The 22,050-nt window shown below is 47.8% G+C and overlaps 1 protein-coding gene across 1 annotated transcript; it reads right to left on the reverse strand.

The window, feature by feature from the left end:
- Window positions 1-1,777: 1,777 nt before the first annotated feature.
- Window positions 1,778-21,821, reverse strand: CLNS1A (chloride nucleotide-sensitive channel 1A). Its single transcript, XM_006037474.3, has 7 exons — window positions 21,514-21,821; window positions 19,760-19,896; window positions 13,132-13,245; window positions 10,357-10,467; window positions 8,690-8,863; window positions 7,058-7,137; window positions 1,778-2,384 (listed from the first exon to the last, which is right to left on the reverse strand). The coding sequence occupies exons 1-6, from the start codon at window positions 21,630-21,632 to the stop codon at window positions 7,070-7,072; spliced, it is 723 nt and encodes a 240-aa protein (XP_006037536.1). The 5' UTR covers window positions 21,633-21,821; the 3' UTR covers window positions 1,778-2,384; window positions 7,058-7,069.
- Window positions 21,822-22,050: the final 229 nt, after the last annotated feature.

Consider the following 22,050-nt stretch of genomic DNA (forward strand, 5'->3'; position numbering starts at 1 on the left):
TGGCATGCAGCAGAAATCCTAATCTCTGTCTAGTTCACCTAACCTTCCAGTATCTGAATTCTCCATCTCTAAACTGAAATGGTTTCCAAGGTATCAAAATAATTAGTTTATAAAATACCAGGAGTGATTGTGGGGAAAAAAGGGGGGGGAACAGACTGACTAATTTGGAGTTTATGTCAGCCAGAGTAGAGAAAGAGAGCAGTGGTTCTCAACCTTTGTAGACTGAAAGTATCCCTTGGAAAGTGTCAGCTCTTAACTTTTTACTTGATTTCTGACTACAGAAAAATACTAGAGGAATCCTTCTGTTGCAAAGAACTCCAAAAGCCTACAACAGGTCAGAACGGTTTTAACACTATGGGGATTCCTATCTGAAATCTCTGGATTCATCTTGTGAACCATATTTGCACACCTGAAGTGGTAGCATTGCTTGGCACTCAGCGGCACCCCTGAAAAGTTCCCAAGGCACCCCCAGGTGCTGTCGCACCCTGGTTGAAAATCACTGGAATAGAGGGAACTGGCTAGATCTGCATTAAAGTGAGGCTCAGCACTAGCTCATTTGCACCCATTTCATAGCACAAACAGGTTGATTGGGCAATGGCTGCAGAAGAACGGAGCTACTGGACCATGACACCAACAACGATCCAAACCTGATACAGAACAGAGCGCCAGGAAAGCAATATAAAGGGACCCACACACAAAAGCCTACTTACTGCCCAGGACCATTCTCTCTCTCATTTCTGAACTCCAGGACCTCTGCATTAGAGGTGTCATCTAGAAACCCCAACAATTGACTGGGCCCCATTCTGCTGGGTGCTGTCTAAACAGTGTCCCTTGAGGTTAGGATGCAAGTAGAAGCCACAGAGACAACAAATGGATATAGACAGGAAGGAAACAATGAAATGTCCAAGTGCACCAACAGTTATCACAGTTTGTTGTGAGCACCAGGCAGAACAGGTTCCTCCAACCTAGTCTTCCCAGGTCTCCCCAAGTTCTCAAAATCATTCAGTTTTCAACAGTGTATCTAAAAATTTCAGAGACGTTTACAGCATATAAATGGATGAATGTTCAGTTTCCCAGGTTTTTGCTGCTGTCCTTTTGGATGTTCTTTACTGGCAAAGTCTTAGTTTTTTTGCTTGATAACAGACTTAAAGACAGTAATTTTGAAAGCTTCTTACCATATACAGCACATTTATAATGGTACTTGACAAACATTTCTGGAACATGAATATTTAAGAACTCTATCAAACAGCTACATCTGAGGTGTTACAACTTCAGGACAGGCCTTATACCACACAGTATTTTCAGGCATTCCAACAGTAAGTGAACACTTCAGAACGATTTCACAAGAGTCGTCTCCTCCCTGTGTACGGTAAAAGATAAATGGTGTAAGCTGTAACCAGAAGCAGGGAGTGGAGAGTTATCATGATCAGAGTAGTTTCTCAGACTGACTTCAGAAGAAGAGATGGAGGGGAATGAAGTTATCTTCAGGGACATGCATTATGGGGAACAAACTGGAGGGAAGGCATAAACCTTGTTTTCAAGCAAGGCTGAGAATATGATGGGGTATGGTGAAAGGGAGCTCTCCAGCTCAAAAAGTGCCAAGACCAGCCCCGCTGCCACCAGTGCAGTGCAAATCCCTCACGCAGAGAAGTGTCCTCTCGAGGAGAAGCACCAACAGATCCTAACACCGCAAAGAACTGCCCAAGCAGAGCCCAGAACAGCAAGACATGTCTTCTGAGGACAGTGAATGGAGGCTGGAAAAAATCAGGCTGGACTGTGAGATACAAAAGTCTAAGTTTATTTAACAAGCTTGTTAAACATTTATTACAAAGACACAAAACAAAGCTCATCTCCTGACTTCACGGATTGCATCCCAGTCTCTCCCCCCACCCCTGCACTGTCATTAAAGAAATGACAGCACACAAGTACTAAACTGGTAAAGTCAGTTTTGCAGGGCTTTAAATTTAGTTTGCTTTGCAGCCTCACCTGACCTTACTTCTCTTCATCAATCTTGTAACGTTTCTGTTTCTATCATACATGGCTGACTCACTGAACAGGTACAAAAATATGGAAAAATTCTAGGACAATCTAGAATTCTGTTCTAATTACAATTGTATCTCTTAATTCCTAGAATTTCTACAAAGGCTTCCTAGAAACAAGCCATGATTAGCCCCTTTCAGGTGTTAGATGCAAGAGGTTTTATTGTTTTATCCTTTAAATAACCCCACAGTGGTCACAAATGTCAAACCCTGTTTTAAAGCACATCTATAAAAGCATTTACAGACCTAGACGTCCATGTTTAGGTCATTAATACAGAAGGGTTAATTTCTGATAGTCACTGCAGCGCCTTCTGCAACTTACTCTGGAAGTGGCACTAGAGGAATCTGAAAAATACAAGGCATCACATTTGGATACATTAGCTTTGAAGAATTAGGTTATTTAGCTTTTCAAAAAACCCTTTCGACAGTTGCTAGCAGCAGCCTGGGATAACAATGGCTTGTTGGGGCTGAACACCAACAGGTCTCAGTGAGGAGAGCTTCAAGTGCTTGACAGCTCTGAAATCCAGGCCCCACGTACACACCTGCTTTAAAATCAACACAGGATACGTGTGCGCATGCACGAGACCCAGGACCAGCCAGCTTAATACAAACAGGAACAAAAATGTGAACCCTCATGATTTGGCATGAACAAAAATCTATTCTTCATAAAAGCTTCAGCAGGCAACTGTCATGTCTCGTTTGTGTAATGAGCAGTAACACACAGCATTAGTTTCACATGAAGGTGGGTCATTGCTCCCTACAGGAATACTGAAGTGAAGCGTTCCTGCGGATTCAGTCTGTTCATAAAAGTTCCTGAAACTGAAGATTTAAACTTAGACTGATCTGCTTCACAGTACACTCTGAAGATTACAACATGCTCCCTCCTTTACTTGGCAATCTGTGCACTACAAACTTGTCAGCAGGGGGATCAGCAGAGACAATGTAGTGAAAAGACAACACCTGGATTTTGCAATTATTCACATTTACTGTAGGACTTTACAGCAAGAGCGACATAATCAAAGTTCTTTCATCCCAAAGGTTCTGGGGACACAGGGACAGAGAAAGCTGCAGACATAAACCTGGGGATGGGGGAGGGGAAGTAATACCATGGCTTCACCCCATCACCAGCAGGCTCTGCGCTGAAAGGCATTTGAAGTGTGACACATTTAGTCCAGATTCCTCCAGTAGCAGGCGTGCCAGTCCTGGGCCTGGTTAAACTGCCCCGAGGGACCTTGCCAAGTGCTTGCAGCTTTTAAAACAGGAAGAGTCTGACTTGCTCAAGTTAACCCAATCAGATGCCCATGACCAAAGGCTCTTCATCCGTTTCACAGAGAGAGACATTATAGGGTGTGGACACGTACATTGGGAGCTGCCTCACGAGGGAAAGGTTTCAAAAATGTTAATTGTCAGACCTGGACAAGCCAGGAAAGATAAAAATGCAGCAAAACTGTTCAGACTAACCCAGGATAAAGCAGGGTTAAAGCTGGAATAATTTTGCTATATTTGCATCGTCCCCCGCTTGTCCATAATAAAGGCTTGGCAGGATTTGATTCATCAGTAAACATCGATTTCACCTCACACGACTGACAAAAAAAATATTTCTATCATCAATAATCAAAATTTATAGAAAGGGTAAATAAGAAAAATGATGGTCCTACAGAACCATGCTGACTGTAGTTTGGACTGCAACTCCCGGAAACCCCAGGGGACTGGGAACAAAAGAAGGGGAAGTGACAGAGTGGAAAAGGGAGCTACGGGCAAGCAGAGCTAGGACTGACCACAGCTCTACCACTCAGCTGGCAGCAGTCCTGCAGTGGTTACATTTATCGTTAATAAACTGTCTGTCTCCCACATCCCTAATTTTGCGCAATCTTGAAAATTTAAAGTTGATAAAAGTAAAAAGAAACGCTTAAAAAGAAACACTGATATTATCCATAAAAAGTATTTTTTTTAAATCCAATTCTGCCAAGCCTATACCTACATATCAGCTGTTCCCCTTTGGAAATAGCTCCATACGTACATGCAGCCGTACCCTGAGTCAGGCTAGAATTATTTTATCCACCACTGAAATGGAGCAGTTGGTTAACTGCCCAGCAATCCAGGTTGATAAAGGAGAATACCACCGTCCACTGAACTCCTGTAGTGTAACATTGTGCAGTCTGACAAAGAACAGAGTCTGGAAGACAGGACACCACCTTCAGAAGATCACAGGATCAGTCTCCTGCCTCTGCAGGCAACCTTTCACCCCAAGAATTTCCCTAATCATCACTTTACACCCTCACGCACAGCTACAAGGTACAAAACCAGAAACCCCAAGAACTCCCTAGAACGTGCCACAGGTAAAAGAAGGCAAAGACAGTGGCACTGCCGTTGCAATGACAGGATAGGAAAGTTGGTTAACTTGATGTTGTGTCAGCAAAGTCACAAATATTATTTCCTCTAGTGCAGCAGGTCCCAAACTGTGGGTCAGAACCCTAAATGGGGTCACATCATCAGCACATGGTGTCATGGCACGGCACCCTCTCCTGCACCAGGTCCCGCCAGCTGGGCTGGAGGCCCGGGGGAAGGGCAGCAGGGTGGGGAGCCCCAAGCCTGCAGCAGGCAGTCTGCATCCTCCCTCCCGCCCACGGGCTCCACTCAGGCCGTGCTGCCAGCAGGGGAGGGGACAGGCAGACAGGTAGGGTCTGCACTCCAGCCTCAGCACCTGCTGCTTCCTGCAGGCAGCAGCTGGGGCTCAAGTACTGCTGCAGTGGGTGGGGGGCAGGGGGCTGCAGGCCCTGGGGCATGTGGGGAGAGTGGGGGGAAGCAGATTGGGACTGAGGGGCACCAGCAGGACCAGGGGGCTGTGGGTTGGGAGTAAGAGGCACCTGCGTGCAGGGAGGCTGCAAGTTAGGAGTGAGAAGCTATGCTGAGGAAATGGGGTCATGCTAAGGAAACGTTTGGGAAGCACTGCTCTAGCACCTGTTCCCAGGTGATATCCAAGTCCCAAACCCACCCTCACTCTGCCTGTGCTCACAACATGAACATTTGGCTGTAATGTTTCTGTAGAAAGTGGCATGCACTGACATTACCACCATCAAGGAAACCCAAGTCTGGATAAGCACTGGGAGGGAACTCTTCGAGCTGAACTTTCCTTCTAGAGCCCACATTAAGGTGCAGATGTCACGAGTGTCTGACATTAAGGGATTTAGGTTGTAGCTGTGTTGGTCTAAGGACATAGGCAGACAAGGTTCCTTGGGTGAATTTGATATCTTTTATTATTGGTCTAATAAAAGATATCAAATTCACCCAAGGAACCTTGTCTGACATTAAGGGAAGACTTTGGACATTGCTGCTCCACATAACAGTCATCTAAGAAAATGAGAGAAGCGCCTTGAATGTTTGCCAAATAGTCTACACTAAAGAGAGGAAATAATGGATACTGAAGGTGGTAGCTTTCCAGAAGTGGCCTCAGTATCTTGATAACTTCCAAGAGAGGATGTGGAATTGGACAATCTACCCTAAGATCCAGATCTATCAAAAAGGTTTCAATGAAGCAGGTAAGGTCAGGACCCAAATAAGACACTAATTTAAACTGATCAGTGATGAAAAGACTGGAATGCTACATGGTAGCCTGTTCCACAGCTTAACACAGGGGTGGGCAAAATACAGCCTGTGGGCTGCCCCCACGGTACTGCAGATGTAGCCAAGCCTCTCCACTTGTGCTGGGGAGGCTCCCGCCAGTGCCCACAGCAAGTGTGTACAGCTTCTGGTGGGGCTGTTTCTGGTACGGCTGCAGCCAGATGCTGCTCTGCTCCCTACCCCTCTTCCAGCGATGGCTCCCGCTCCTGATCTTGCCTCTGCCGCACCGCATTGTGCTGCTCCAGGTGAGTGGGTGGGCAGCTTCAGCTGGGTGGCTCCTGCCCCAGTGCGCAGGGCTCCAGCTCTCAGCCACCTTCCACCAAAACTGCCTGCCTGCTAGGGTGATCTGACCACCGCTGACTTCCTGCCCGTTGGTCAGGGAGCTGGACCAGATGATTTTGCAAAGTCCCTTCCAGCCCTAATGTCTATGAAATCTGAGTGACCTGGCACAGCAGGGGCAGGAGCAGGAGCCACTGCTGGAGGCAGGATAAGCAGAGCAGCACCCAGCCAGCTGCAGCTACACTGGGAATAGCCCCACCAGAAGCTGCTTGCTGCACCGCAGCAAGGGTAGGAGCTGCCGCTGGAGGCAGGGGGAGCAGAATAGATCCAGTGGGAGCATGGTACAGGCTGCCCTGACATGAGCGCACAGGGCTCAGCCCTATGCAGAGTGCCACAAACTCCACAGCCCAGGCAAGCTCTGCTGCATGCACCCCCACCCCTTCCCTAACCCATGGCAGGCTCCAGGGACCTAGCACCCAGGCAGCCTTCCTCACACCCCACATCAAACCCCAGAGGGCAAAGGCTTACAGAGAGCAGCCTGGAGCTATCACCACCCTGCAACCTGGCCCCATGATCCCAGGCTCACCCACCACTCCTGCTCCTGAACACTGCTTCCCACCCACCCACAGCCCCATAGGGAGTTTTGGTGAGATGTTGAGGGGTGCAGGAGGAGAGGAGGGGTGCTGACCGAGCCTGCGAAAGCTCAATACTCCCTATGTGGCCCTTGGGCCCAAATAATTGCTCTCCCCTGGCTTATCAAACGTGCAGAGATTTAAGATATACAATTAGAAATGCTTTTCAAAGACTTACTGACACAACAAAATTGCAGGTTTACCCACAAAACCTTCCATGGAATTTCAAAGAATAATTTAAGGTAGAGGCTTACAGGCAATTCTCGACTCAGCCAGCTCACAAGGCAAAAAGGTCTTGCAGAGACCCTGGGGGTCTTCAAGAGGAGGTTAGAGGGGCATCTAGCTGGGGTCATCTAAACCCAGCTCTCTTTCCTGCCTATGCAGGGGGTCGGACTCAATGATCTATTGAGGTCCCTTTCGACCCTAACATCTATGAATCTGAAATGCCTTGCATTGAAGATAGAAAGAACTAAATTTTAAGCTTACAGCAGTGTGTCCTCAGTGATCAACTTCTGCATCTTCAAACTGCCCTGCGACTGTTGGTGCTATATCCACCTCCATCCCATCTGGAAGAGAAAGGCAACGAAGTATTGAAGCCCTCACAAACAGAACACATGCCTATGACACAAAGACAGGCAGTGCCCTCTGCCGGCAACAGGTTAGTAATGCAGAAAATACAAAGCTCTTGTAACCAATTGAAAACCTGCAGATTCCCAGATCTATTTCATTGTGGGCTGATAAAAAGCCTTTGCAGGACATCAGACAATATTAAATCACTAAGTTTCATACCACAGAAAGGCAAGATTGTTAAGCTGCAGTTTCTACCCCCCCACTTGCAAATATTGGTTGAGAATGTGAATGTTTATTTGGCTTAAACTGGGATTCAAACCCCTGCAATGCAGCTGAACTCAGGATCAGAAAAACATGTAAACTGAGTGTAGCCTGAGTTAGACTCTAAATCAGCATGTTTTGGGAACCACTAATTATTCATAGCTGCCATCAATTTTAGTATGTCAGGACCTATCCCTTGGGCTGCAGAACGTCAGGAAACATCAGAAAAAAAAATCTGATGATCCATTCACTCTGAACTGGGCAAAAACTTTGATGTATGAACAACGTGCCATAGCCAATTAGAGGCAGGAAGGCTACAAAAACTGCTCAGTGCAAGCTCAAGTTGGATAGTTAATTGAAAATCATATTCCTCACATCCAGAATATGGGATTAAGAAGTCAACACTGTACGCTGCAATGAAGGGAGACTTCATGAAAGCAAATGATACATAAACACATCCTACACCACAGCATTTAATCTCCAAGCCCAGAACACACAACCTAAACCAGGAGTGGGCAAAATATGGCCTGCATGCCGGATGCAGCCCACCAGGCCATTCAGTCCGGCCCGCAGGGCCCCTAAAAAAATTTAGAAAATTCATATTTATCTGCCCCTGGCTGCCTGTCATGCGGCCCTCGATGGCTTGCCGAAACTCAGTAAGCGGCCCTCCGTCTGAAATAATTGCCCGCCCCTGACCTACCACGAAATAAAATGCAGAGTTGAAGCTAAAATAAAGTAGGTGCACTGGTTAGTGCAGCTCATCACATGTACTGACTGACTATGCTGCTGAGATGGGAAAAGGATATTAAAAGGTCAATACTTGGCAGATTATTTCACGGGAGATCCTGTAGTCTAAATGTATATTTAGACTTTTAAAAATCTGAGCTCCACTAGTGCAAGTCTATAATCAGATGCTGTATTCATTTTTGACCCATGGGAAAGCAAAAATCCTGCACTTTTAAATATAAATGGGAGGGCTTTTTAACAGCACAAAGCTTCTCTTCTTCCTTTGCTCCACTATGTTTCTCCAATTTGACAATCCACAATTTGTAAAGCTCAGAACAGCGATCGCGTATTTTAAATAATGGAAATATTTAGACACCTGGGTAGTTTATCTTAACATCATTACTTGCTGTTTGAGCAAAACCTGCTTTGTATTCCCAAAGCACATATGCTCCATCAGCCTGGCCATCAGTCACTTTCCCCATGGTTACTGCTACAGAGAACGATGTAAGCAAAGATCAGGATGTCTTAACATGCAGCTTAAAGGAACAGGCCAAGACTCACCTTCTACCTCCCTTACAGAATCTTCTGTTCTCACTCCCGCCATGTTGTACTGGCTGCTCACAGACTGGGCCAGCATGCCCTCCAGTCTCTCCAAGGTAGCTTGGCCCTCTGCAGTCAAGTGGGACAATCCTTCCTCATATGTGTAGAAGGTGGGGATGTCACCTTGTCCCAGTTCTACAAAAAAAAAAGTTAATTTTTAGCAAGTGCCTACAATACTAAGCAAATTTTTAGATATTCCCAGATCAGGCCCTAAGAATATCTTTTAAAGGCCGTTAAGATATTTTAAAGCAAATCAGAATAAAAATGAGATGGGTTCAGTAGCATTTCAGAAACAAATCTTGTAACTAAACTTTATGACAAGACAACTTCAGGACAAAGCGCACACCATCTAAAATAGCTTTTAAATACTTTCTTTAATGAAAATTTTGTACTGTCAATTAAAGATGCTTACAAGCGTCAATGATGTCTCATCAACATTTCAACGACATTAAGGTAGAAAACAACATTAGCCAATTTATAATATTGCCAAGTCAAGCACTCAAGCCAGGAAATACTAGAATGCAGACTTGTCTGTGCAAACAATTTGGCCCCCTTGTGTGCCTTCTGATACTCTATAATTATGTGATCGCTTACTACTTCCTCCCAACCTTGGTATAAAACCGCTGAACTGTTCTGGATTGAATATGCAGGAAAAACTTAGCTAAGACAGGTTCCTGGCTCACGTTGTTCACCCTAGCTTGGCAAAGAACAGTGTTTCATAGTGAAAAAATACATGTAACCTTAATTACAGCTGGTTCTACCTGCACTGTCTCTAATCAACTGCTGTTGGAAGCTATATAAAATAGGCAGGAAACTATTTCCCCTGTTTTAGGGAGGAGGAAAAAAGCAAATTGCCTTCCATCTCCAGGAGGACATTTCTTTAACTACAAAAAAGCCAAAATGCCTGCTCCAGAAATAGTTCCCTTTCCTGACATTTCTATACAAGACGTCAAGTGGCACCACTCACATGCTTAAAGTTAAGCATGGGTATGAAGTGGTTTCCTGAAACTGTGACCCTTCCAAAGGCCTGGACTCCTTCACAAAGGGCTAGAAACCACAGCCAACCAGGCAGTCGTTGCCTAGAGAAACAAACTTTTACTGCCCTTTTCTCCAGCAACACATACCTGGAAGCAGGAGCAGTCTGCAGCAAAAGGAGAGTGGCTGAATGGATCAAGCTGGAGCGGCTGCTGAGCAACCATCAGGGAGGCTAAGGTGGTGCCTCAGCCAACAATACAATATAGTTATATAAATTTTGGGTAAAGTGGTCTAGGTGTTAAATTCACATTTACAACACGTTGATGGCACAGAGAGACAGCTGCGATCAGTGTCTTGGTTGTTTGGGGAATACAACAAGGCTGCACTAGGATTTTTTTATTTTTTTTTTTGCTGGGCAGGTAGCCCTCCGTAGTCTGGTTACTGATTATTTTGCGTTTTTGTGTGCTTAACAAATATACAACGCCTCAGCTTTAAGAACTCAAGAGCGGTACCAACCACAGAAAAGGAGCTTTTTGACGAATGCTGGCATGCACATGCATACTCAGGACGTAATGCGTAGCTGGAGAACAGCTGTTAAGGGAGGCAGCAAGGGCATGAGGCAGCATGCATTTAATAGAAAAAGCATCACTAACCGTGAGCCTCCACATCGTACTCATCCCCTTCATAATCATTGTCCGAATCTTCATCCTCCGGGTCCGGGTGCAGGGCTTGGCACTCGCACATGGCTGAGAACATAGTTTCCACTGGATAAACAAAACAGACTTCTTTTGTGGGCAAGCGGCCCAAATAGGTCTACAGACCACAGCAGGGATGTGAAAAAGGTGCTCATCTTAATCAGGCACTAAATACCTTCCTCTGCAAAAGGAGGGGGCCTGTTGCATACACAGAAGGAGTTGTGGAGGTGCTTAGAACATCGAAAACCTCTCACCACTTAAATCCACCGTGGCAGCAGCCAAGACCTCCTGGGATGGAAGAAGAGCTCAGAGGATGAAGACACTCCTTCACCAGAGCCAGTGAACTAAGCAATTCCTAAGGCTGTGCCATGGGTATGGACAGACTTAACTGTATCACTATCAAATTATACTAAAATAAACTGGCACCATGCAACTGTTACATGTGCATGGTTCTGTAGTGATAGAAGTGCAGCCAAACCACTCTAACTTTAACCTTGCTTCATCCACTACTAGATCAGAGATGTATAATCACAGAAATCATAACAGCTTACCAGTGCTCCTAAGTGGAAGCTCCCCGCCTCTATCTAAAATAGCTAAAAAGGACATTTGTCTACACGCTCTAATCTAAGATTATAATTTTGTGGGCAATTTAAGTAATCTTTTTTAGGCAACAGCCTCTTTAAAATCAACTCAGGGCCTTAAAAAAAAAAAAAATCACAGGGTGACAGAAAGCCTGTGCCCCGGATTAAAAGCCACTGGGACACAAAATGGAGTTGGAACAAATGGTCAGGCGTTAACTGTGCAAGACCCCAAAGAGTCACATTAGGACTGGGTTTAATAGGTTTTAACAATGTGGAAGGGGGGTGGTACCACTTCCTTTATGTAAAACCAAAGATGGCTATGAAAACTGTCCAAGACCCATAAGAAAGCAAGAATAGGCATGTATCCTCTATCATTTCACTGCTCATGAACACTGATGGTTCTAACAGGAAATAAACAGGCAAGAAGAAATCCTGCATTTCTCCTCTCAGCAAACATCAACCCAAGGTGCAGCAAAAACAGTTCTGGGACACATATAGAATGAGATAACAGGATAAGACCTTTCTATTAACCAAGGACACTCCTTCAACAGGAATACTGTGCCTGGATCTGGTCATATCACAGGAGACAGGGGAGCCAAAAGAGGGTCAGAGAGGGCCAACAACATTATCAAAGGCCTGGGAGATTTCTGAGAGGGGTAACTGAAAATTCTTGAGTTGAGAGAGGAGACGGATGAAAAGGATGTGACAAAAGTCAATACAATAGTTCTGAATAACTAAAGTGGATACTTATATGCCTTACAAGAACAACCTAACAGTGGGTGCAATTAAAAAGCTCTAACTAAAAACTCCCCATGTGGCTAATTCAAGTCTGACAAGGATTTTTTGAGAATACTGCAGGTGTAGCCTGTAGAACTCGCTGACAGAAGATGAGATGAACAGGCAAGGAGGAGAAACACAGGGCTGAGATATTTCTCTGGGTAATCAACATTCACTAATACACTAAATAACAAGATTTTAAAGGGGACACAAAATCTAATGATCCAGGACAAAGATCTGACCATGAACACCACAACCCAGCTTGTTATACACCTCTTGCCACCAGTGGCCTTAAAGCATTTTACAAAGGAGGTCAGTATTCCTGTTCCCTTTTTACTGGTGGAGAAACTGAAGCCAAGAAGAGTGAAGTGACTTGTCCAAGGTTGCTCATTAGGCTGGTTGCTGAGCTAGGAATTGATACCAGCTCCAACTGCTCTACCCACTAAGATACACTGTCTACCTGTTTCATTAGGTGACAGCAGTTAAGCAGGTGCTTCTTTTAGGGAGCAATTTATTCTGAGACTATCTACTGGGGGTTTCTTGCACTAATTCTGAGGCATCTTACACTAAGCACTGTTAGAGGCAAGGCACCAGCCTGGAGAGACCAGAGGTCTGGCCAACTCCTGCCTTCTTAATGAAGTAATGATGTAGACAATTATATTAGTCATGATAATGAGTCTGTCATTAAACATACCTATGATACAAATCCAATGCCAGTCTAGATTAATTAAATCATAAGCGTGCAGGTAAAGAGCCTGGATATTCTTGGGAATTACATTCAGGTACATGTCGCAACACTAACCTGGAATCCACAGAGAGAACTAGCTGCCCAGCAGATCCCAGCTTTAACTGGGACACAAGGACTGACAAAACATTAGCACAGCCTATATCACTACTTCTGGGGCAGTGATTCCCTACCAGGGTACCCCGAGATCCTTTTAAAACTGCTGTGGGGTGCAGCATCATATTAGCACTATTAGGTGTGCAAACACAATTTGCAAGATAAATCCAGTTTTCAAATAGGAATCAATAGTGCCCAACCCATTCAGACCTGTTGCAGGCTTTCTAAGGTCTTTTCGACAGAAGAACGGCTCTGGTATCTTTCTGTAATCAAAAAGCCAGTGAAAACTAAGAACTGGCATTTTCCAAGTAAGGCCTTGAGGCCAGCAAGGTTCAGGACTACTGCTCTAGGGAGATGGAAATCTAGCACTTAGACTAGAGCTGTAGAGTCATGTCATTTGCCCACTCTAGGCCCCAAGCCCCATATGTAGCGTGTCCCTACCTCATAAAGACAGAGACTTTACTCAGCTTTCAGAAAGCATTTTGAACCCCCCAGATGGCAGGAGCAGCACAAGTATTTCACTCTTTCACTTACAGGCTGATTTGTCGCTGGGAACAAATCTGAATTCGGCAATGGGTTCAACATCATCATCGCTGTCATCCTCCTCCTCTTCCCCTTCGGCCATGGGATCTTCTTTTGGCTCTTCCTCTTCAAGGAGGAAAGTATTTATGAGAAAGCTGCTTATGGTTTCTCCAAAATCTGGTTCATTTGATCTTTTAGGGTAGCAGTTCCCCAACTCTGACAGACTGAGTTAACTCTGACAGACCAATTTAAAATGATACAGCCTTAAGTACCACCAGCAAATTTTTCATATGCATAGGAAACAGACCATGTATTAAAACAACATCAAAACCTTTAGTAATCATAAAACATTGTTTTATCAGTGACAGTAGCCATATAAAACAATTGTAAATTGGAAACAAGACAGTATAAACTGGGGTAGGCAACATTTTTGGCCGAAGTATCGAAAAAAAATGCATTGTGTACCCTGTAAGGTGCCAGAGTGCTGGCACACAAAAAAAAACTGGGGTGGGGAGTACATGGAGGGACACACTGCATATTAATACAGTTAATCATCATAAATGTTGCTTCTTTTTTTTTTTTTTTTTTTTTTTAAAGTAAATAACCATGTTTTCTAAAAATTCTAAACCTGGTGACAAAAATAAAACCTCATATGCTACCTTTGTTCTTGTATATTCTTTTTTGTTAAGTATGGTGTGATGAGAAAGGAGAAGACAGGGAATGAGGGAGGGAGGGAGTGAGGTGTGGGGAGAGTGGGGAAGAAGCAGATAGGCTGGCCCGCCCAGGCCCTTGGGAAGGCGGCAGCCGGAAAGCGGGGGCCAGGCGGAAAGCGGGGACTGCTCCAGGGATCCACAGACTCAGGCTGCAGTGCGGGTGCTCAGCGGCATGCGAAGTGGGGCCTGGCCCAGGCTGTGCAGCTCCGTGGGGAGATAGGGTGCAGCTGCCCTGCCTGCGAGGAAAAGCTGCCTGGCCGAGGCAGGATGCCGGGCTTGGGGGAGTCTTGGCTCAGCCTCCATGAGCAGCACAAGCAGAGCAGAGCTCCCCAGACCACAGCAGGGACTACCTGGGCTCTGGGAATAGCCGCCACAGACAATGCTCAGTGCCAAGCCATCTGGAAGCCTGCAGTGCAGCGGCCCTGTGCAGTGCTTGTCCCAGCCCCGGCCCCTTGCTGCAGGTGGGCAATGCTGGGCAGGCTGAGGCAGTCGCAGCAGCTGTTCCCAGGAGCTCCCGTGGCCAGGCCCTTGCAGCAGGGACATCTCTGCCCCGCTCGCACCGTACCCACAGTGCAAGAAGGCTGAGGCAGGAACCAAAAAGCTCCCACCAAGCCTGGCATCCTGTCTTGGCCAGGCAGTGTCCCCTTGCAGAGCTGCGCGGGACCAGCCAGGCCCCACCCTGGGTGCCACTGGGCAACCCCACCCGCCACAGCCCTTGCTAGGACAAACTGGGCCTTTCCAGGGGTGCAGGGAGGCTCCCACCATTGTGCGCACCCCAGGGTAGGCACAGGGGCCACCTGCCCCCGATTTATGTTTGGGGCGGAGGCGGCTGCCACTGCATGCTGGGCCCTGCGCCCCACTGCTGTTGTCTTGGGAGCTGCATGCAACGCCATGCGTCTTTCACCACTGGGCAGTCCTTGCATGGAAGGCACATGGTGTCACATGCGGCCACAAGGAAACGCAGCCGCCTCCACCCCATGCTCAAACCCAGGGGGCAGGTGCCCCACATCTCTTTCCCAGGGTGTGCACAGTGATGGGAGCCCCCCCCCGGATGAGCTGCCTGGGGTTCCCACCATCCCACACACACCCCTGCACCCCACTGCTGTTGCCTCGAGCTGCATGTGATGCCATATGCCTTCCGCACGCTGACTATGCTGCATCCCCTGCCAACCTGGCAGCAGAAAGCACACAGCATTGCACATGGCTCCAAAGGCAGCAGCAGCAGGGTGCAGAGCCCAGTATTCAGTGGGCAGCCTGCCTCCACCCTACGCACAAATCTGGGGGACATGTGCCTCCCCGGAGGTGTGCACAGTGACAGGAGCCCTCCTCCCCCCACCAAAGGCCTAGGCTTCCCCAGGAAGGGCCTGGGCAGTGGGAGGGGCCATGTCCTTTTGTGCTGCTCCTGCTGGGGGGACAGGGTGGGCTAGTCTGAGGGGAGATACCCTCCAGGGAACAGCAGGCTGCCCACTGCACTCTGTGCCCCACTGCCATTCCCTCCAGAGCTGCATGCAACACCATGTGCCTCCTACCACCAGGTGGGCAGGGAATGCGGCAGTCACTGCACAGAAGGCACATGGCATTGCGCATGGCTTCCGAGACAATGGCAGTGGGGCACAAAGCCCCAGCCTGCAGCGGGTAGCCCAACTCTGCTCCATGCACAAACCCAGGGGGCACATGCCCCCCATGCCTTCCCAGGGGTGCGTGCAACGGCGGGGAGCCGCAGCACCCCCAGCACTCCAGGACAAGTTTCCCATGGCTCCGTCCCACAACCCACCGTGGCCCTGGGGCCCCATTCATCCTAGCCCTGCCCCTGTCCCATTCCCTCCCTCAGCATGGGAGCCTAGATCTTCCCCCACACCTCTTCCCTTTCCCCCCGCTCCTCCCCCTCCACAGACTTACCTGCTGGGCGCTGTACATCTGCGTGTCTATCTGTCACTCCCAACTACAACCTCCCCAGCCCTGCTGCTGCCCCTCACTCCTGACCCACAGTACCCCACATCCTGCAAAGGCATGTGGGGACCCCCCTCCAGTCACCAAACTCCACACACACACCCACAGCCCCCCACATCTTCACAAATTCACCCCCACACAAACCCCATCTCCACCCCCCAACCATACGAAGTACCTGAATAATTTTGAGTTTTTAGCTGTGATGAAATCGCCATTAATTGCAACTATTTTTTTTTTAATTGTGCTACTAATCACAATATATATTTTTTATTTTAATTGTTTTATATGGCTACCGTAACTGATGAAACAATGTTTTATGATTACTAAAGGTTTTGATGTTGTTTTAATGCATAGCCTGTCACTTATGTGTATGAAAAATTTGCTGGTGGTACTTAAGGCTGTATGGTTTTAAATTGGTGGTAGGCAATCTGTCAGAGCTTGGGAACCATTGTCCTACACCTTAAATGCTGGAGGCTGCAAGTGAGAAAGAAACAATGGAAAATACCCTGGTCATGTCATTCACTCTGTTTCAGCATCCACTCTGCCACTGTGTGACATAGGATACTGGACTAGATGGTGCTGCAGTGTTTGCCTCTCTGCCATGCTCTCATGCCACAATAGAGAATCTTGTTCAGTTTCTGATCTCTCCACTCCCTGTGCCAGGCAGGCCACACACGGTGGAAAGGTGGGCAGGAAACATGATGAGTCTCAAAGATGGGGAAGGAAGTGCTTCATGGCTGCTAACTAAGCAGCAAAGCCTGATGCACTTTTACTACTGCTGGAATCAAAGAGGAAGATGCCCGTGCTGTGGAGCCTTGTTGCTACAGAGACTGAGCCCAAAATCTGGGAAACACATCAACAGATTTTCTAAAGATTTATGGAAACAAGCCAGACAGGCATCTGCTTCCATGAAGAGTGCTTTGTATCAGAAGCCAGGAACTGGAAGCCATGCTGAGTGATGCCCAGCCAAGGGGGAACCAGCTGCCACCTCTGAAAGCAGAGCACTCAAGGAGGCTGCCCAAGGCTCTTTAGACTGACATCACTGGGCACAACCATCTGCTGCTGGGCCCAGCTTAATGCCTTCAGGGAAGTCAATCTCAAGATCATCCTTCTCAGAAAGCAACAACTCCCAGGCACATGCAGCTGACTTGGAAGAGTGACAAAAGCCTTCAAGGGAAAGAACAGAGGGCGCTGCCCAATCCCACTGCATGAATCATGGAGATTCCTGTAACAATTGCAGAGATGTGGTTTGAGGCAAGTGCCTTGAATATTGGACAGAGTTGTGATACAGGCCACAGTAGACTTGAAAACTAATCATACCCAGAGACTGCAAAAGATTTATTGTAGGCCAAGCCTGTACAGAAAATGAGGCTGTCACGAAGTCCTACTGTATGGAATCTCCCATGGCAGAAGTAGCTCTGCATTCTTATGGCAAAACATTACTTAGATATTTAAATTCAGTAACTTTGCAAACTGTGTTCACTCCACTCTAGATGTACAGTTTTAGGACAAGCATCATTTAAACGATGCATTCAGGAACTGGAGTAAAAAAAGATACAAGTTGTACATTTCTCCCTAAAATACTGCTTGGAACTCTGAACTAGCCTCTATGGTTCCATCTGCTTTAGCAAGCAAACAGCTCCTCAAAATGCATCCAAGACAACAGCAAAGCTCAGACAATTTGAGCTCCCCTGTTCCCTCCTCGTTTGCCATATGCATCTATGATCATGTCAGTCGAACTCTCCCATAAGGAAGCTTTTTTTTTTAAAGCTTTAAAAGGAAATTGACAAAAATATACAATCACATACACTTTGTTGCTTAACCTGTATAAAGACCCCACTGAAGCCTTTGCCTCAAAACACCGATAGCATAGGAGAAAAACAGGCCTAGAAGGAACCGCAGGAAGTCACCTAGTCCAATCTCCTGCTCAGGGAAGGATCAGCCCTGTGTAAATTATCCCTGCTAAATGCTTGGCAAATCTGCAACTAAAAACTTGTAAGGATGGAGGCTCCACACCAACTTGCGGCAATGTGTTCCCACCAGAATGTTCTTCCTAACATCCAACCTAAATTTCTCTTGCTGCAATTTAGGACCAGTATTTCTTGCCTTTTCCTCTGCAGCCATAAAGAAGTCTATCTCTGTCCTCTTTTTAACCACCTGTCAAGTATCTGAAGACTTAACAACATCCCCCACTCCCCAGGTCTTCTCTTCTCCAGATTAAACAGCCACAGTTCTTCCAGACTTTTCTCATAAGTCACGCTGTCCAGACCCATTCTTTTTTGTTCATCTATGCTGGATTCTTTCTCATTTACTTATTCACAAATTTCTTGAAGTGCAGGGCCCAAAACCAGACATAACACTCTAGCTAAGGTTTACCAATGCTGAATAGAGTGGAAGAATTCCTTCTCTCAATTTAAAAGTGATATGCCTGTTAATACAGCTAAGTATGCTGGTGGCTTTTTTTTTTTCTTATTGCTATTAGGCTATTTTACCAACAGATCAAGGAAAGTGATTCTTCCCCTGTACTCGGCAGTGGTGAAGCCACATCTGGAGTACTGGGTCGTTTTGGGCCCTCCACTACAGAAAGGATGTGGACAAATTGCAGAGTCCAGCACAGGGCAACAAAAATGGTTCAGCGGCTGGGGTACATGACTTCTGAGGAGAGGCGGAGGGGACTGGGCTTATTTAGTCTGCAGAAGAGAAGACTGAGGAGGATTTAACAGCAGCTTTCAACTACCTGAAATGGGGTTCGAAAGAGAATGGAGCTGGACTGTTCTCAATGGTGGCAGATGACAGAACAAGGAGTAATGGTCTCAAGTTGCAACAAGGGAAGTTTAGGTTAGATATCAGGAAAACCTCTCACACCAGGGGGGTAGTGAGGCATTGGAACAGGTTACCGAGAGAGGTGGTTTTTAAGACCTGGCTAGACAAAGCCTTGACTGGGATGATCTAGTTGGGGATGGTCCTGCCTTGAGCAAGGGGTTGGATTAGATGACCTTCTGAGGTCCTTTCCAACCCTAATTTTCTATGATTCTATGATTTTTCTATTATTATTATTACCAGCAAAGTTACTACATGAGAAGGTTAAAGAGTCTGAAAACTGAAGCAGCTGACAGTGCTAGGGAGGTGGAAAGATTTTCAAGTCAGTCTATTTAAACCATAGCTTTTAGTTGGCTTTAACACCTGCTTAGCAGAAATGACTGATTAGAATTACAGAGAAAAGATGTCTTTAATAAAGATTTAGCACTCGTGCTCTACAGCTGAGGCATTACATTTCACTCCACACATGCTCCCCTAGAAGTCTTCCAAAACAGATATAGCAGACCTGATATTTGTAAAAAGATTTTAAAAAGTAATTAAAAAAAAAAAAAGCCCTGCAAATTTCTGTCCAAACCATGAACAATAAAGAAATGGCAAAAGCCTCTGTAAAAAAAAAGTCTGTTGTAGGAAATCTTTAAAGATTCAACAAGCCTCAAAATATAAGCAACTCTTATGGAAGTTGCTCATGTGAAATAAACGTTCCATGAACATGGGATGGAGGTTTCCTGTCTGCTCTCCATTAGCAGGCATGTGAGCACCCATTCATGAGATGCTAAATGAGTGGAGCAGAGGAGTGCAAAGCAATGCATGGAGCATGGGAAGGGGGCACAAGAATCTAAGGAAAACTGCGGCTAAGCAGAAATTTTTAAGGAGGTTCAAGAGAGCAGAGGGGTGAAAAGTGACATTTAACAAGAATGTGGACCTGTGAGACAGTTTAACTTGCCCAGAAGCAGGAAAGCAAATGCAATGGTAGAATGATCCTAATACCAGCACTCAGCTGAGGTCCCAAGAGAAAGAGCAGAGGCCCTAGGATATGTTGTTTGAAATGAGAAATGCTGGGCAAGGACTGGCACTTCTGAATCCCAAGCTCCCCACTGTTCATAACTGACCGTTCAAGTGACAAGTTACCAGAGGGGCACGTTGCAGGCATACTATACCTTCGAACTTGGCATTCACCATGACATACAAATGCTCCCATGGATAGGCAGTGAGGTCCCTGGAGACAGCATGCAAACTTATGGTGGGGTAGTCCAAGGAGAAGCCCAGACCAGAGTTATCAAACCATGACAGGCGACTAAGGGAAAAAAATAAATAAAAGGCAAGTCAGGAACTCAGGAAAGCCATGACATCTCGCAGACAACACCCAAATCAGCCACACCCACAGGACAGACGGTGTGAACAGCGTTCACCCAGTCACTGCTAAGCCCAGGCTCCATCTCTGTGCTAACAGGACTTTCTACCTGAAGCTAAACATGACCAAAGCTACTTTTTCCTCCAGGACAAGTTTCAGCTCAATGTGCAGGTCACTTCTTGACCTAAACACACACAACTCTTAGGTGCTGTTGATAAATTCCAGGCCAGACGTAGCTACAATGCTCCTGCTTCTCCAGTTCTGCAACTGCTTTCCTATTTCTGCCCAGCGAGCTCTTTTCCCCCCACTTCTCCAAGCAGGCAGCTCTGTACTTGGATTCAGCAGCACCTGGTTCTCCCACAACACAGATCGCTGATAATGGAACTGGTGCATGCGCTGCCTCCTTCTATTGGTGGCCTGTAAACAGCTCTGGAAAAAGCCTTGCAGCACATTAGAACAGAGCGGGGAGGAAGGAGCGAGAACAACTTGTACGAGCTGCAGACAAAAGTCTATTGAAAAAAAAGACAGGCCACAACTGGGCCCTGCGTGGGTTGACAGCACTCGCTGTTTGAGCCGCAGCTCCATCCCACCAACAGAGCGGCAATCGCAACCCCAAGCAGGAACCCAGCACAAGAGGGTGCTCCACAACAAACCCCATCCCATCTCTCCTTCGCTGAGGACCCCAGGACCGTCTGGCTTCTCAGCCAGCAGCGCGTCACCAAGATTTTTCCTGCTGCCGAGCGCTCTTTGCTGGCAAAGAAACGATGCCGTGCAGGGCCGCATGACATACAGGAGGCCCAAACCTGAGCCTCCTGCGGCTGCCTAACAGCAGTACTGCCAACTATCACAAAACCATCCCGAGACTCAGGATTTCAAAGTCAAAATAACTGACTCGCGATCTCCATATCCAACCATCAGATCTCTGGATTTTCCCAGCTGGTAGGTGGAGGGAGAGGGGCAGATGGAGGCCCCCATGGTGAGGGAGTGGGGCAGGGGTGAATGGGGCCCCAGGGCCAGAGGCACGGGGGGAGGCAGAAGTGTGCTGTCCACTATGGACTGGGCTTTGCACCATGCTGCATTTGCCCCACGGCCCCAGGGAGCCTCCTGCCGCCAGGCGGGCAGGGATTGTGCTGCGTGGTCAGCGCGCCCACGTCCCCTGCCCGTGCAGTGGGTGGCAACAGCATCACATGTCTGAGCTCCCAGAGTGAGGGAGACGGGCGCAGAACCCCCCCAACACCTTCACAAATAACCCACACACACACCCACACGCTTCAAAAAATAGCATCTCATGATTTGGGGCAAGGCAGGGCTGGCGACACTGTAGCACCACCGACCTGGCTCATCCCAGCCGTGCACGGGGCACGTGGGACAACTCCCACGGGTCTGAGACTCTGCTCCCCTCCTTACAGACCACCTCCCCCCTTGATTCTTGGTCCACCCGGGGCCGAGGGACTCAACTGACTTCGGGACTCGGGATCGTCTCCCTGAGGCCTTCTCACCCCCCACCCCGGGCTGCAGCTGGGCCTGGGCAGCCCCGCGGAGCCCCCGGCCCGGCCGCACCTCTCCGCGATGTAGAGGGTGCCGGAGCCTAGGGCGCGGCCGCCCAGCACTGCCTCGGTGTGGGGCTGCTGGTGCCGGACGCCCTCAGCCGGCGGCGGGAACCGCTTCAGGAAGCTCATGGCCGCCCCGTCCAGTCCCGCCGCTGCCGCCGGAAGCGGAACCCGCCCGGGCCGGAGGCGGAACTGCTACTTCCCCACCCCCGCCACCATAGACAAAGAAGGCGGCACGCTGGCCCCCGGAGCCGCTACTCTATGGTCAAGCCGGGACAGGGGGACGTTGAAGCCCTCGCTCCATTTGCAAGCCTGTCACGTGACGCCGTCGCGAACGCTACGTCCAAGCCCCCTTCGCCGGCCAATTAAACCTGCCCCTCCCGTCACGTGACGCGCGGAGGGCTAGTGTAGGGCCCCGAGGGGGAGCCACTGCAGTGCAGGCCCCGCCCCCCCCCCGGCAGGGGCAATGTCCCACCCACACCCAACCCCAGTGGGTGACTGTATCAATGGCAACAGCCCCTCCACCTCCACTGGACGACAGCTGGGA

The sequence above is a fragment of the Alligator sinensis genome, unplaced genomic scaffold (assembly GCF_000455745.1).
Source record: "Alligator sinensis unplaced genomic scaffold, ASM45574v1 scaffold1255_1, whole genome shotgun sequence".
NCBI lineage: Eukaryota > Metazoa > Chordata > Crocodylia > Alligatoridae > Alligator > Alligator sinensis.